Here is a 16506-nt window from a genome sequence, read left to right as displayed (position 1 = left end):
GCATGATTCATGTTTTTTCTCAGTATTCTTATATCTACTCCACCGCGGTTATGGGGATGGGCTTGCTACTCTATTCAGTGCTTATGACTATACATGGAAATCCCCTACGAGAGAAGGAATGGTTTCTTACCTGTAACTCCAGTTCTCTCGTAGGGGTATTTCCATGATAGTCATAAGCAACCCTCCCTCCTCCCCGGTGGAGTTGACATAGAATATGAATATTATGGAGGTTGGTACTCCAACAAATGTTTTGTTTTTCTTCATGTCAGGTTAATAGCCTCCAAAAAAGAACTGAGGCAACTGCCTTTTGCTGTGCATGATGGGAAACAGGAAGACTTTACTTTCTTAAAGGCACAGCTCTATTTTCATTCTGTATAATGGCAGCCTATGGGCTACACTGCCCTACATTGTTTTATTCTCATGAGAGGTGTAAATAAAATATGAGAATGTATTTATTTATGTATTTATAGAATAAATAGAGGTTTAAACGTGAAATTTACACTACAACTGTTTTTTCTTCTAACAATTTTGGCTTGTGTAGCTGTTCACATAGGCTGCACATTGTTATTCTTAAGTGTTTTTCACAGACCTTTTTTGTCAAGGAGCTGATGATTGCACTTAAGAATATACTACACAACAGTGCTCCGGGGTCCCCGCAGGCGCGCGGAACTATTCAGTGCTTATGACTATCATGGAAATACCCCTACGAGAGAACTGGAGTTACAGGTAAGAAACCATTCCTTCTTTATTATGTGTAATTGCTAAAATTATGCTTTATCACATAATCGTGTGGTGCACCTCAATCCACCCCAGTCTAGTATGTCCCACTACATTCCACCCTAGTCTACCCCATGTCACCTCACACAAATCCACCCCACTACAATCAAAACCACTCATCCCAATCCAGTTCACTCCAACCCATTCCAGTCCTCCAAACCCCAATGTAATCTCCCACACTCTAATTCTCCCCACTACCGTTGCACCACTCTAAAACAATCTGCCCCACTCCAATCTAAAACAATCTGCCCCAATCCAAAACAGTCTGCCCCACTGCAGTCTGCTGAATTCAAGTCCAAAACAATCTTCTGCACTCTAATCTGCCCCACTCCAATCCAAAACAATTTACCCTATTCCAGTCTGCCTCACTCCAGTCTGCCCCACTTTAATCCAAAACAATGTGCCTCACTTCAATCCGCCTCACTCCCTCCTGCCCTACTCCAATCCACAACAGTCTGGCCCAATCTGTTCTACCTCTCTCCAATTCAAAACAATCTGCTCCACTCCAATCCAATCCAATCCAAAACAATATGCCCCAGTCCAGTCCGACCCACTTCACCCCAGTCCGACCCACTTCACCCCAGTCCAACCCATCCCACTCGACCCCTGTCCAACCCATCCCACTCTACCCCAGTCCAACCCATCTCACTCCATCCCAATTCACCCAACTCTAATCCACCCCATTCTCATCCAATCCACCCCATTCTCATCCAATCCACCCCATTCCCTTCCAGTCACCCAGTCCCATCTGCCCCACTCCAACTCAAAACAATATACCCCACTCCATTTCCACTCCACCCCAATACACTCCAGTCCAATCTACCCCACTCCAATCCACCCCACTCCAATTCAGTCCACTCTACCCCTGTCAAGACCACCTCACCCTACTCCAATCCACCCCACTCTACTCCAATCCACCCCACTCTACTCCAATCCACCCCACTCCACTCCAATCCACCCCACTCTACTCCAATCCACCCCACTGTACTCCAATCCACCCCACTCCAATCCACCCCCTCCCGTCCTCCCCAACCCAGTTCAGTTCAATCCACCCCACCCACCCTACTCCAGTCCACCCCCCTCTACGCCCAGTCCAACCCCCATCCCAACTCATTCCACCGCCCTCTAGTCCATTCTTATCCAGCCTACCCCACTCTAGTCCACCCCAGTCCAATCTATCTACATCACCGCACTCCAATTCACTCTACCTCAATACAGTCCACCTCACCCCACTCCAATCCATCCCAATGCAGGCCACCACACCCTATTCTAATCCACCCTATTTCAGTCCACTCCACCCCATTTCACTCCAGTCCAATCCACCCCACTCACTCCATTCCACCCCAATCTATCCCAGTCCACCCCACCCCACCCCAGTTCCGTCCACCTCACTCCAATCCATCCAGCCCACCCCAGTTCAATCAACTCCACTCCACCCCAACCCACACCAATCTGTATACCCAACCATACTCTTATCCTATCCACCCCACTCCAATCCAGTGAATCCAGTCCACCCTACTCCCAATCTAGCCCACCCCACTCCAATCCAATCCACCCCAATCCAGTCCACCCCACCCCAGCCCTATCACTTCAATCCAAACTGCCCACCACAGTCCATTCTAATCCACCCCACTCAAATCAAACCCACTCTCATCCACCTCACCCCATTTCAATTAACCCCTACTCTACCCCACTGCAGTCCACCCAACCACTCCAACCCATTCCACCCTCCTCCACCCTCTGCCACTGAACTCTACTCATCTCACCTCCCCCTACTACACTCTACTCCCCCACTCCACTCCACTCTGACACTCCACGCCACTAACTTTTAGCCATGCTGAACAGCAGCCGCAGTGGTGTACAACAAAGCAAAACAGATTGCCAAAACCAATAGCTCTTTTACACATGAGACTCATTCTTTGCCAGTGCTTTTTTACCTGTTTGGGGTAGTTTGCGCTTAGGGCTTCATACCGGTTTTACCCCATAATGTATCCACACCAAATTTGCATCCTGTTTTCCAGCATCCTTTGATTCTAAAGTTACCCAAGTCTTGTGGATTCCCCTGGAGGGCACTGAAAAAAATAGGGAAAATATAACAAAATGTTAAGGTTTTTGAGGGGAAAAATAGGAAAATAGTGTCCCAGATAAATGGCTTGTTTTTTTCATAAACAAATGGTTTGCTGTGCTAAAGTCATCATCTTCCCAGCTTTCAGGAATATGCAGAGTTGAATAAAAAAAAAATCTAATTTTGTACCACAGTTTTGGTGTTTTTCAAAGAGAAAAGCAGTTTTTCTTAATTTTGTGCTCTCATCCTACTTTCAGCGTGTGATGGAAACCAGGGTGAAACCCATGGGTGATCCAGGAAGCTATACTGAAAAGTAGACAAAATTCGGAATTCACTATGGAGTTATATGTGTTAATTGCTCAAGGAAAATAATTGTTGAAATAAAGAAATATTGAACATGAGTAGGAAAAAATTGACATTTTCATCTGTAACCTTTTGTCACAATGGCCAATTTGCAAAACCAATCTACTGTTGTGCCTGCTAAACCTCTCTGGTTGCGGGGATATATATATGGGGTTTTTAGGTTCTTCAAGACCCTATGGTACCAAGAGCCAACAACTGAGCTGAACCTTACAATGGTTTTTCATTGTGTACGGAGTACAACCCAATTAATGTGGTGAACTATGTAGAGTGAGAAATGGATATCAATGAAACCTGTGTATTTCTGAAATTACCACAAGGTGTGGAGTTTAGGAGCAGTGGTTATGTCTATTTGTGAACCTGTGGGTACCCATACTAGCGAATGATTTAGAGGGTATATTTAAAAAAAAAATATAACTTCTTCTTTCTAATACACTGGCTTAAATATGAGACACAAATCCAGAGAAAATTAATTAATAGTAACAAATGTTCTACTAATCTATGCTCTCTCAAGTCTTCTGATAAAAATGGTACTTTGTGTGGGTAGGTCTTCTGCAAGCAGCAGATAACGGGCCAAAACACAAACTGGACCCATCACGTTTTTCAAATCAAAATTTACCCTTTTTACCCCAATGTGAGTAGCTGTAGATTTTGGACCCTAGGTTAGCCTGCACCTAGGGAAACCTAGAAAACCTGTATATTTTTGAAAACTAGACACCCTTGGGTATCTGGGATGGGGAGACTTGTGTGGCTTTATCTGTGTTCTTTTACCCAGAATCCCCTGCAGACCTCAAATTTCAATTTAAAAAAAAAACACGTTTTCCTCACATTTCTGTGATGGAAAGTTCTGGAATCTGCGGGTAGCCACAAATGTCCTTCTACCTAGCATTCCCCTAAGTCTCCCAATAAACATGGTACCTCACTTGTTTGGGTAGGCCTAGTACCCGTGACAGGAAACGGCCCAAAAGACAACATGGATACATCACATTTTTCCACTCGAAACTGACCCTTTTTTGCAAAGTGGGTAGCAGTGTACTGTGGGCCCTAGGTCAGCTGGCACCTAGGGAAACCTGGCAAATTTGCATATTTTTTAAAACTAGCCAAGCAGGAGAGTCCATGGGTGTTTGGCTTGCGTGCCTCTTACCAGTTAATTTTATCCAGCAACCCTGGCAAACTTCAAACTTTGGTAAGAAACACACATTTTCCTCACAGTTCTGGAATATTCAGGGAGCCACAAATTTCCTATCACCTTGAGTTTTCACACATCTCTCAATAAGAACGGTACCCCATTTATGCGGGTAGGAAAAGAGACCATGACAGAAAATACCCTAAAGCACTACATTGAGAGATGAGGAATAGGGGGAGCTGCTGTATTAGGGGCCGTTTTGTGATGTCACCCGCTCAGTCCTACCAACCACTGACCTGTTAAAGTCTACACCACCAGGGAAGTCGAGGGTGGTGTTCCTTGCATAGACCTCACAAGGTTTTCTTACCCACAGTGCTCTGCAAACCTCAAACCTTGTCTGCAACTACACATTTTCCTTCCATTTCTGTGATGGAAACTTTCAGAATCCGCAGGAATCTATAAAATTCCTACCACTCAGCATTACCTAGTTTGTGCCAATAAAAACGCTGCCCCACTTGTGTGGCCGGGCCTAATGCCCGCAACAAAAAAGGATCGAACAAAGGAAAGTGGTAGTCCCATTAACTTTGGTTTGAGCCTTTTCCTGTAGCAGGCACTAGGCCCAGCCACACAAGTGGGGCAGCATTTTTATCAGCACAAGTGGAGTAGAACTTTTGTAGATTCCTGAGAATCAGTGGACTCCCCTGCTTGTCTAATTTTAAAAAATGTGCAGATTCCATGCCCCAACTGAGTAAGAGCCATTTGCAGCTGGCCTCAATGTCTAAGGCAGAAGAAAGAGAAATGCAGGTATTTGATCTATAGGGCGAAAGGGTTAATTGGAAAACAAACTGAGCAGGGCAGATGCAAAACATGTAACAACTGTAGCCAGCGTGAGAGATCTGGGTATCAAGGTAAAGCTGGTGGAGAACACAGAGAGCAGCACAAGCAAAAGGGGCATAGGAATTGTATTAAGCAGGTAGTGTTGGAGATTATGTACAGCAGAAAAAGCAGACTTTTATTAACTGTAACAAGCAAGATACTTGAACTGCAGTCAACAGCTACAAGCAAGCAATATAAAGCTAAAATAACTGGCAAAAAATAAGACAACTTGGAAGCAGGTACAGAACGAAACACAATAAAAGGAGACAGTACAAGGGGTCAGAAGCAAGTGGGAGTGCAATCAGAAAACGAACAAGATGAGAAACTTTTGTTATGACTATTGGTGGAAAAAGGTTCCAAAAATCAGATTTGTAATATCAAAAAGGTGGATTAGTGCGATCCTAGCATCTCTTGGATATTTTTGTAGAATCCTCACCCACAAGTACCTGCTGTGGCATGCTTCATCATCAGATCCTCACCCACTGCACCTAGTGTGAGTGGGTGGGCTCAACGCGATTTGTAAGAGGAGCTCTTAAACTAAGAACCAGGGATTTTGAGTGAGTCAAAATTGCCTTCCGGATCCTAACTTTCTATAATGTAAAGGTCCTTATGCAAGGTCGAAAACAGTGGGATATCTCATGTGTATGATGGCACAAGACATCAGTGGGTCAACATGGGTGTGAGTGCCGAGATTTGTGATTCTGTTTTTAATTTATTGTTAATAAACCAACGGTGCTGTTTCTATTGTGTATTCTGTTATAAATTTGTAAATATGCTGACTGTATTGTGTTTACCGTGTACTTTTATGTCACCCAAACTCCAAATCCTAATCCTTAGCATGCTATCTCTGTCTCACATGTAGCTCATCTGTTTCCCCTTCCTCTGTGACAGGTCGTATCAACTAGGATTTCATAAGTTGTGATGAATGCACCGCAAAACGTGATCATTCTTTTAATATTTATATTGTGTTTCAGTGGATCTCTAAATTTTGGAGAAATAATGAAGTTGCATATGGAAATTAAACCAATTCTGTGTATAGTTTTTCATTTCTTCTGTAAACTAGAAAAACGTTTGACTTATATTGCTTGTTCAATTTTAGACTGTGAAGACATTCTCCTTAAAGGGAATGACTAGTAAACTGTTTGGACAAGAAACACCTGAGCAGCGAGAAGCCAAGATAAAACAACTTGAAGAACAAATCGATGAAGGAGAAGATCAACTGAAGGTTAAAAACACTGAGAACAAGTAAGTTATGGTAAAATAAAAAGCTCTCTTGTTTTCAAACCTGTATATGTATTGATTCAACCTTTAAATTGTTATGAGTGTTTGTATAACCTAGTTTTGCATTTATTAAGGTTTCCTAGCTCTTTTAGAAATCTGAGGGCCATTTACGGATCTAAGATTCCTGTTGTCGGGAGTCTAAGGAGAAGTGGGGGAGGGTCTCTGGACATTTTATTTGCTTCTGATTCATATTGTCTGGTATTGATTCACTGTGTTGGTGGTAAGGGTGGAATAGACTAATTATATTGGAAAGCTGCTGGCTAGATCTAGTCATGGATCTGTGTAGCACATTATGCATATGGATGTTTGTTCCAAAGGACTTTGTCATTTGTTTTGTTCTGCTGAAGTGCACAGTTTTCCAAAGCTCAGCTTAGGGTGACTGTTCAGTTGTAGACATCTCTGTCTTTTATGTGGCATTAATACAATGTTGTACATATGTGGGTAGGTATGTTTAAGTCTATTTCTTCATTATGATTTATAAAGATTAATGAAAGTATATAGATTGGTTGTCCAGTGGCAGTACCTAGCCAACTACATGGCTTTGGTACCATGTTGTGTTTTTGATGGTGCTAGGTGCTCTCTGGGCTCTGTTGGTGTTCATATAGGTCATCGTACTGATTTGATGCTGTGTTGTGGGCATAATGAAGACAGAATTTCTGTTTGTTTTGTACTTTTGGTGTAAAGTGATGAGTAGACTCAGGAAGTTCATTTACAGGGGCCAATAGGGGCTGTTGTTATTGTATTTCTTCATTAATATCTTTCCAGCGCTGGATATATGGCAGAGCTCCTATCTGCTATGTTTTGTTGGGTGTTGGGCTATTGTGTTTGGGAAAGCACACAGAGTGCATTATCCAAGCCTTGCCATTATGTATGGCTCTTAGAAGTTAAGCTTAAAACATAAGTATTGAATACCTAATTGTATTGGACGTGAGTGATAGTCTGGTTAATTTGTATTGTTAGATGATTGTGTGGCATTTCTTAGTATTGGGTGCGATTTGTAGCATTGTGATAAGAGCCTCTAAGACCTATTGGTGCTGTGTTGTATACATGTTTGGTGTTCTGTCTAATATGTTCTGGTGGTTGTTGTGCTGTCCTGAAATCAAAACAATGCAAGACTTGGAATTAGGGCTAACATATTACGTAGCATTCCTTTACTAAGCTAAAATATTAAATAAGCAAGATGATACATTACCAACTTCCATCAGTTATTCCACTGTCATTTTTAGGTTGCAGTCTACTAGACATTGCCGTTGTCTGGTTTTCTAAAGACATATTGGGGACTTTCAGAAAGTTAATCTTAGGAATGCATTCTGCCCATTGGCTACCATCGGTTCTGTGGTTTGTAACTCACATTTTCTGGCTTTCTATTTGCTGGCTTTATTTGCGTTAGGCTCTCCAGGTTCAGTTCATCCCTCCTGTTGCATAAACCTTGTTTACTGTATTGTTCCACAAACTTGCTTTCTGTAAGCAGGCCTTCTGATGGATACAACTACCTGTGGATTCCTCACCTAATAAATACCCCCCATTGCGCCAGCACTCAACGGAAATCTTCTTCCTAGCTTCTGCACGTCGACGAGGACGTCACAGTTGCCCATGTGACGTCGTCTGACGTCATACAGGCAATAAGAGGTCCTCGCCGACGTCAGTTCCCTTTTTTCCGTGCCATTCGAAACGGTTATCTTCGAGGGAGCTACTGTTGCTGTTCGACAGTTACAGTGTGTTTTTTGGATCTATTTTTTCTTTGAGACTACAATGTCGCAGAGAAAGTCAGGATTCAAGCCCTGCCGTGAGTGTGGGGGCAAAATGTCGGTAACGGACCCACATTCTGACTGTTTGTGGTGTCTTAGTTCCGATCATGATGTTGACAAGTGCGATTCTTGTCAACATATGAATCCTAAGGCCCTGAAAGAGCGCGAGGCCAAGCTTTTTCTGGCGAAGTCGAAAAAGAAGGAAAAGAGACATCGTTGAAAATCCTCGTCACCGAAGTCTCATCGGCATCATCGGGACTCCCGGCGTCGCCGAGAATCGCGGCGCCGGTCGAGTAGGGAGAGGTCTCGGTCGAGGTCACCATCAACTTGACGTCGGAAGACTTGGGAAGTCAGTCCCACTGTCACTCACCAGCCGTCGACGCCGTTGCCTTCTCCAGCTTCACCGACTTCGCCTGTGTCATCGGGCCAACCACCTTCAGTGTTTGAGGTTCCGCAGTCTCAGATGTTTTCTCCGTCTTCGCACACGTCGAGACCGGCGTCGGTGTCGCCTTCGAACCAGGCACCCCAGTATCTGGCTTTCCCGGCCCCTGGAGCTGATAGTTCCGCATTTTTAAATGCAATGTTTTCCATCTTCCAACAGATGGCTCCAGGTGGTGGACCGGCTGGTCCTTCGGGCCCTTTGGCTTTCGACATGGGTGCTCCGGCTCCGCTTCGACCAGCACCCTTTATGCCCTTTCTCCCGTTGGGGAATGTGGGTTCGGCGCCGGTATCGGCTCCGGTGGCTCCTGAGACTTCAGCTCCGACAGCTTCGGCTCCGGCGGCTTCGATGTTTCAGCCGGTGACGCCGTCTAGACCTCCTACGACTCTGAGGCAGTCTTCACTCCATCCGGTTCCTCCTTTCGGCGCCGAAGAGGCTTATGGCGCCTGTAGACCCGGAGTCGGACGGATCCGAGGATCGCCGTTGTTCTTCGATGTCCGCTGACGCCATGTCGACGCCGAGAATAGAGGAGAGGCTGCACTCCAGGAGGCTTGCTCTCCGCCTCCTTGAAGAGCAGGAGTACCAGAGACAAAACCTGGAGGAAGGAGAGATTGAGGACTCTTGTGAGGGTCTCCATGGGCTGGACACGGCCAGTGGCCTAGATACCTCCCCCGAATGGGACTTGTCATCTCCTGGGGAGTACACAGAAGAGGCAGCCACTTTTCATTCTGTTATCAGGAAGGCAGCTGGCTTCCTGGACCTCCCTTTGCCGGTGACTGAAGCCAAGCAGAATTTGTTGACAGAGGTGTTGCACCCTGCCTCTACATCGGCAGAACCACTTTTGCCATTCAATGAAGCGCTACTGGACCCTATAATTGCATCAACGTATACGGAGGTTCCTCAGGGACTATTAAGTCTGGTATCGGACGCTCAGGCAGCTGCAACTCAGGTTATCCAATCTGGGTTGGATACAACTGACTCGGTTGCTAGGGCAATGGGCACTGCTGTAGTTACGAGGAAGCAGGCTTGGCTTTGTAACTCAGGATTTTCCTCGGATGTGCAGTCGACCCTACTGGACCTTCCTTTTGATGGGGATAAGCTCTTTGGTGCCAAGGCGGATTCGGCCTTAGAAAGGTTCAAAGAGAGCAGGGCCACGGCCAAGTCGCTAGGCTTGCAAGCCACTTCTTCTACTTCCTCCAGATTTTTTAGGAGGTTTCGAGGATTTGGTTGTGGCTCCTCCTCCTCCTCCTTTCGAGGGAAATTCCAGCAACCTACCTCTGCTCTCTCCTATAGATCTTTTAGAGGGAGGGGTAGGGTCCGTACCAGGGGAGCCACTCAGCAGCACTCTGCCTCTTCCTCTTCCTCTGGAGGGGTGCAGCAGGGGAAGCAGCCTTAGGCTTCCACCAATTCCCACTCACTCCACTCCTGTAGGGGGGAGGTTACTGAATTTTCTCCACAAGTGGGAGGTCATAACTTCAGACTCCTGGGTTACCAGCATTGTGAGAAACGGCTATACCCTTCCCTTTCGGGAGTTTCCGCCCCCCATTCCGCCCGCCCATCTTATTGTTCGGAAGAGCACCTCCTGTTGTTAGAACAGGAGGTTCAAGTCCTCCTTTCAAAGGGCGCAGTGGAGTTGGTCCCAGAGCAGGAAAGGGGTCAAGGTTGTTATTCGAGGTACTTCCTGATTCCCAAGAAGGATGGTCGGTTGAGACCAATCCTGGACCTAAGGATCTTGAATTGGTTCCTCAAACAGGAAAAGTTCAAGATGCTGACCCTAGCTCAGGTGCTTTTGGCGCTGAACAATGGAGATTGGATGGTGTCTGTCGACTTGCAGGATGCTTACTTTCATATCCCGATACTCAAGTCGCACAGGAAGTACCTCTGTTTTGTGGTGGGGTCGCAGCACTATCAGTTTGCGGTCCTCCCGTTTGGTCTTACTTCAGCACCTCGAGTCTTCACGAAGGTGATGTCGGTGGTTGCAGCAGAGCTCAGAAGGAAGGGAATAGCAGTATTTCCTTATCTAGACGACTGGTTAATCAAAGCCAGGTCTCCGGAGCTCGTGTTGCATCACCAGCAGTCGACAACCCAGTTGTTGTTCGACCTGGGTTTTTCGGTGAACGTGCCCAAATCTCACCTAGAGCCCTCTCAGCGCCTCCTGTTCATAGGGGCAGTACTGGATACAACATTGAATCGAGCCTTTCCTCCGCCTCAGCGGGTTCAGGACATTCAGGCGTTGGTTCCAATGTTTCAAAGTGGAGCGGTCATTCCAGTCCTCAAGGTCCTACGTCTGCTCGGTCTGTTTGCTTCTTGCATACTGTTGGTCACGCATGCTCGCTGGCACATGAGGGCTCTTCAGTGGTGCCTCCGGAGGCAGTGGTCTCAACACAAAGGGGATCTCGAAGGCTCGGTGAGAATCTCCAGAGATGCTGCCATGGATTTGAAATGGTGGATTGCGGACGGAAATCTTTCCAGAGGAAGGCCATTCTCGCAAGCTCCGTCTGTGGCTACAGTAATAACGGATGCTTCCACTCTAGGGTGGGGAGCTCATCTGGGGGATCTGGAGATCAAGGGGCTTTGGTCTCCTGTGGAACAGGTGTTTCATATCAATCTGTTGGAGTTGCGGGCTGTACGTCTGGCTCTCAAGTTCTTCCTCCCATCCCTTCACGGTCAGTCGGTTCAGGTCCTGACGGACAACACTACCGCAATGTGGTATATAAACAAACAGGGAGGGGTAGGGTCGTACCTTCTCTGCAGAGAAGCTCTTCGGCTATGGTCCTGGGCAAAGGACCATCAGATTTGCTTGGTAGCAAATCATCTGGCCGGAGTCTTGAACGTACGTGCGGACAGTCTCAGTCGCCATTTCTCGGCCGATCACGAGCGGCGTTTCCACCCAGATCAAGTCCGGCTAATCTTCCAGATGTGGGGGTTTCCTCGGATAGATCTGTTTGCCACCCGGGAGAACTCGCACTGCCCGTTATTCTGCAGCCTCCAGTACCCGGTACAAGGAGCTTTAGGGGACACGTTTCAGATAACCTGGTGCGACCAGTTGCTTTACGTGTTTCCTCCCATACCCTTGATTCCTCGAGTGTTGAGGAACATTCGCCAAGACAGGGCCCAAGTCATCTTAATAGCTCCGGATTGGCCAAGGAGGGTGTGGTACTCGGACCTTCTCCAACTCTCACTGTGCCCTCCGCTCCGTCTCCCTCTCAGGGCAGATCTCCTCTCGCAGTCGCAGGGGCAGGTTTTACACCCCCACCTCCAGAGCCTGCACCTTCGTGCCTGGAGATTGAACGGGGCAACCTGAGTTCCTTTTCTCTGCCGCCTGATGTAGTGGATGTTATCTTAGCAGCTAGGCGACACTCCACTAAATCTATCTACGCTAATAGGTGGTCTAAATTTGTGGTTTGGTGTGGAGAGAGGCAGATTGATCCCTTACGTGCTCATTTGTCAGATGTCTTATCTTTTGCTTTGTCTTTAGCACAGAGGGGTTGTGCAATAGCTACTGTTAAGGTTTACTTGTCTGCCCTGTCAGCCTTTATTTGTCTTCCAGACCAGCCTTCTTTGTTTAAATCTCCAATAGTGCTTAGATTCTTGAAGGGCCTTATGAATAAATTCCCTCCATCTCCTTTTGTTATGCCTCAATGGGATTTGACCTTGGTTTTAACTTTCCTTATGGGGTCCCCTTTTGAGCCTATGCATTCTTGCCCCATAAGAATATTAGTTCTTAAAACGGTTTTCCTGGTTGCAATTACCTCTGCAAGGAGAGTGAGTGAGTTGCAGGCTCTATCTGTAAAACCCCCTTATACATCTTTTTATGGGGATAAGGTGGTGTTGAGGACCAAGGCTGCTTTCCTTCCGAAGGTTGTTTCACCCTTTCATTTGGCCCAGTCAATTACTCTATCCACGTTTTATCCTCGGCCTCATCCTTCAAAGGAAGAAGAGAGACTCCACCGCTTGGACCCAAAGAGGGCGCTAAGCTTTTATATAGACAGAACAAAGGATTTCAGGCTGGAGGATCAGCTTTTCATCGGATACGTGGGAAAGAGTAGAGGAAAGGCAGTCCACAAGAGAACACTCTCCAGGTGGGTTGTTCTTTGCATTAAAAAGGACTGAATTCTCAGAATGATGTGTTTGTTTGGAATATCATTAAATATTTCTATTGTTCTTTCATCTCAATGGCCTATTATTCTCAGGCACGTAAAAAATGTTGGTACTGACGTCGGCACGTCGGCGAGGACCTCTTATTGCCTGTATGACGTCAGACGGCGTCGCCTGGGCAACTGTGACGTCCTCATCGACGTGCAGAAGCTAGGAAGAAGATTTCCGTCGAGTGCTGGCGCAATGGGGGTCTTCATTAGGTGAGGAATCCACAGGTAGCTAATGTATCCACCAGAAAAGTTGTTACCGAAGGTAAGTAACTCGTTCTTTAAATCTAGTTCTTATCTTGTCACATTTGCTGTGCATTCAGACAGAGGCCAGATGTCAAGCTGTGTCTTCGTGGGAGCCTGGTGTTTGCTTTCGGCTGACTCCTAAGTGACAGCATTTATAGGCGAGAGGAATGCAGATTACTCTCTCCGCGGACCCAGGTCGTGTCCATCCTGTACTCCATTTACGAGGCTGTAACATAACCCTGAAATAGCACATCATGTAACATGTCATGACAGATTTTTATTTTAGCTAGAGAGGTAATATGTATGTTATGTAAAGTGCTCTGACACCCTACACTGGGATTAGTAGCACTATAAAAGAAATAAAATAGTGGTATTTGCATTGTTATTTGTGCAGATACTGGGACAGACCACACATCGGACATTCTTACAATGCATGCATTTCTCTTATAAACAGTGTAGGAAGCTGGCCTGGTGTGTGGTGGTTACCTGCAAAATATTTACACCAGGTCCAGGTATCCCCTCTGAGTGAAGTGTAGGCAGTGTCTAGAAGCCAGGCTCTCTAGAGGTAGCTGTGGATGAGCATCCAAGGGTTATCTAGGAGACATGCAGAGCTCATGCAATACCACTGTAGTCACACAGCATTTACACACATGAAAGAAAACGCTCAGTTCAAAAATAAAGGTAACCAGAGAAGAGGTCAAGAAAACCAGCTGTGGATTCCTGAAGAAAGAAGACCTGTGGCGAGAGGGGACCAAGTCCAAGAGTCACAGTGCAGTCCAGCAGGAGTAGGAGCTACCCCCACCCAGCTGTGGATGCACAAGTTGGTCGACAGTGATGAAGAACAGGTCAGCACTGGAGCCTGAGAAGAGTTCCTGATGGATGCTAATGCAGCCCCACGCTGGAAGGAATATTGCAGACGGGTGTCAGTGGAGAAATTCCACCAACAAGCCTTGACAAATGCAAACATGCGGTTAGTGGAAATGAGGTGTTGCTGGGTACCAGCAAGGCCAACGAGGGGGAGTCACAGAGGATCGTCAGCGTCACAGGGAGTCCACAGAAGCAGAGGCAGCACCCACAGTATGGGGACACAGGCGTCGTAGAAGAAGCCCATGCAGCACTACAAAAGAGGATCCCACGCCGTAAGAAAACCACACAGGAGGCTGTGCTTTGCAGAATGGAGCACTGAGGGCTGGAGCTACAGGTTGCATGAAGATCCCTTGGAGGAGATGCAAAGTCTTGGCAGCTGCAAGGGACACGGTGCATGGGGTTACTGTCCTGCTTGGGAAGGCTAAGGCTTACCTTCACCAAAGTTGGACAGCTGGCAGAGAGGACCAAGAAGACTACTCCGGACCACCATCTGTGATGCAGGATCCACGCAGCTCAGCAGGAGAGGGGATCCACGTAGCCGGTCGTCGCTTGTTGTAGGTGCCTGCGGTTGCAGGGGAGTGACTCCTTCTTCACTCCAAGGGAGATTCCTTTTTCTTCTTCTTGTGCAGGCTGAAGAGTTGCAGTCTTCTGAGAATGCACGGCCGGGGAAATGTTGCAAAGCTGGCAGGAGACATGGAAATACAGTTGCAGAAGAGTCCTCTTTGTTGTAGCAGTGTTTGTCGGTTCCTGGAGGGTCCATTTGCGGTTCCAGTGGTCAGAAGTCAAAGCGGAGGTTGCAGAGGAGTCCTTCTGGAATCTTACAATCTGAATCTGAGGACCCACCCAAGAGAGAGACCATAATAGCCCTGAAAGGGGGATTGGTCACCTAACCAGGTAAGCACTTATCAGGAGGGGCTCTGACATCACCTGCCTGGCCTGTCCACTCAGACGCTCCCAGAGTTCCTTGCCAACCTTGGAAACAAGATGGCAGAACGCAGGGACCCTCTGGAGGAGCTCTGGGCACCACCCCTGCGGTGGTGATGGACAGGGGAGTGGTCACTCCCCTTTCCATTGTCCAGTTTCACGCCAGAGCAGGGACTGGGGGTCCCTGAACCATTGTGGACTGGTTTATGCACGGGGCACCAAACGTGCCCTTCAAATCAAACCAGTGGCTTGGGTAGGCTACCCCTCCCAAGTCAGTCACACCTATTTCCAAAGGGAGAGGATGTTACCTCCCTCTCCCAAAGGAAATCCCTTGTTCTGCTTTCCTGGGCTTGATCAGATCAAGCATCATGAGGGCAGAAACCTGTCTGAGAAGTGGCAGCAACAGGGCTGCAAAGAAAACCCTGTAAAACTGGTAGTAATAATGCTGGGGGTTCTCTAAGGAGCCCCCAGAGTGCATGGAATCATACTTCCAATACTTGCAACAGCACTGGGGTATGATTCCAACATGTTTGATACCAAACATTCCAAGGTTCAGAGTTACCATTATGTAGCTGGACATAGGTAGTGACGTATGTCCAGTAGACGTGTAAAATGGCATTCCTAGACTCCCAAAGTCCAGGAAAATAGATTTGGAGTTTGTGGTGGCACCTCTGCTAGAGCAGGGGTGCCCTCACACACAGGTACCTGCACTCTGGGCTGAGAGGGCCTACGGTAGGGGTGACTTAAAGTAACCTGGTGTAGTGACCTGTAGTGAAAACTAGTGCATGCACCCATTTCACACGGGCTGCAATGGCAGGACTGCAGAACCTTTTGCATGGACTCCCTATGGGTGGCAGAATAACTGCTGCAGCCCATAGGGATCCCCTGGAACCCCAGTGCTCTGGGTACCTAGGTGCCATATACTAAGGACTTGCATGATTGGACCAGTATGCCAATTGTGGGAAGAAAAATGTACAATTTAGAGGAGAGAACAAAACTACTGGGATCCTGGTTAGCAGGAACCCAGTAGACACAGTCAAACATACTGACAAAAGGCAGAAAATGGCCCAAGAAAGAGGGTACTTTCCTACAAAAAGGGACTGAATGAAGTCAAAAGCATACCTCTCTTAAGCACATATGAAATGATAACAAGCTGTGAGCCATTCTGTTTGATACATATAGTTGCAGATTCCTTACCTTAGAATTACCCCAGGCGTCAATCTGGATCTGGAGATTTTCTTGAGCAGTACCCCTGTGAGCCCTTAGGTGGCATCAATGGGCTCTGCATCTATTGGTGTCTTTCACACAAGATATGATGTTGAGGGTCCTACACAGGTGTCACCCAGGTGCACTGACGTCAGTTCTTTTCTTTCTGCGCCAGCCAGCGCTGATCCTAAGAGAGCTACCCCCTCAATCAATCTTTGACTGGCTTTTTCTTGACTATTTGTTGAAGGTTTTTGCCCAGTTGTTTAACTCCTAGTGCTTTGAGGATGTCATAGAGGAAGATCGTGTCAGGCCAGGTGGATTCTTTCTTCGGGCGATGTCAGTGACTGAGCCGCACCTCATGTTTTCTCTGGTGCCTGGAGCACAACTACATCTCAAATTCATGCTCCAAGTTTCGGGCCATGCATCCGAAGGCTTTGAGGGAGCAG

At 46.9% G+C, this 16506-nt stretch overlaps 1 protein-coding gene across 2 annotated transcripts in view; it reads left to right on the top strand.

Moving 5' to 3' along the window:
* Positions 1-16506, top strand: part of SNX4 (sorting nexin 4) — a 454378-nt gene that overhangs the window by 363253 nt on the left and 74619 nt on the right. For both annotated transcript variants that reach the window (XM_069224290.1, XM_069224289.1), the window contains one exon: positions 6304-6449. In XM_069224290.1, coding sequence (XP_069080391.1) covers positions 6304-6449 — 146 coding nt within the window. The remainder of the gene's footprint in view (positions 1-6303; positions 6450-16506) is intronic.

This window comes from Pleurodeles waltl, chromosome 3_1 (genome assembly GCF_031143425.1).
Source record: "Pleurodeles waltl isolate 20211129_DDA chromosome 3_1, aPleWal1.hap1.20221129, whole genome shotgun sequence".
In the NCBI taxonomy this organism is placed as follows: domain Eukaryota; kingdom Metazoa; phylum Chordata; class Amphibia; order Caudata; family Salamandridae; genus Pleurodeles; species Pleurodeles waltl.
The sequence above is the reverse complement of the archived record's forward strand: the minus strand, read 5'-3'. Positions and strand labels throughout refer to the sequence as shown.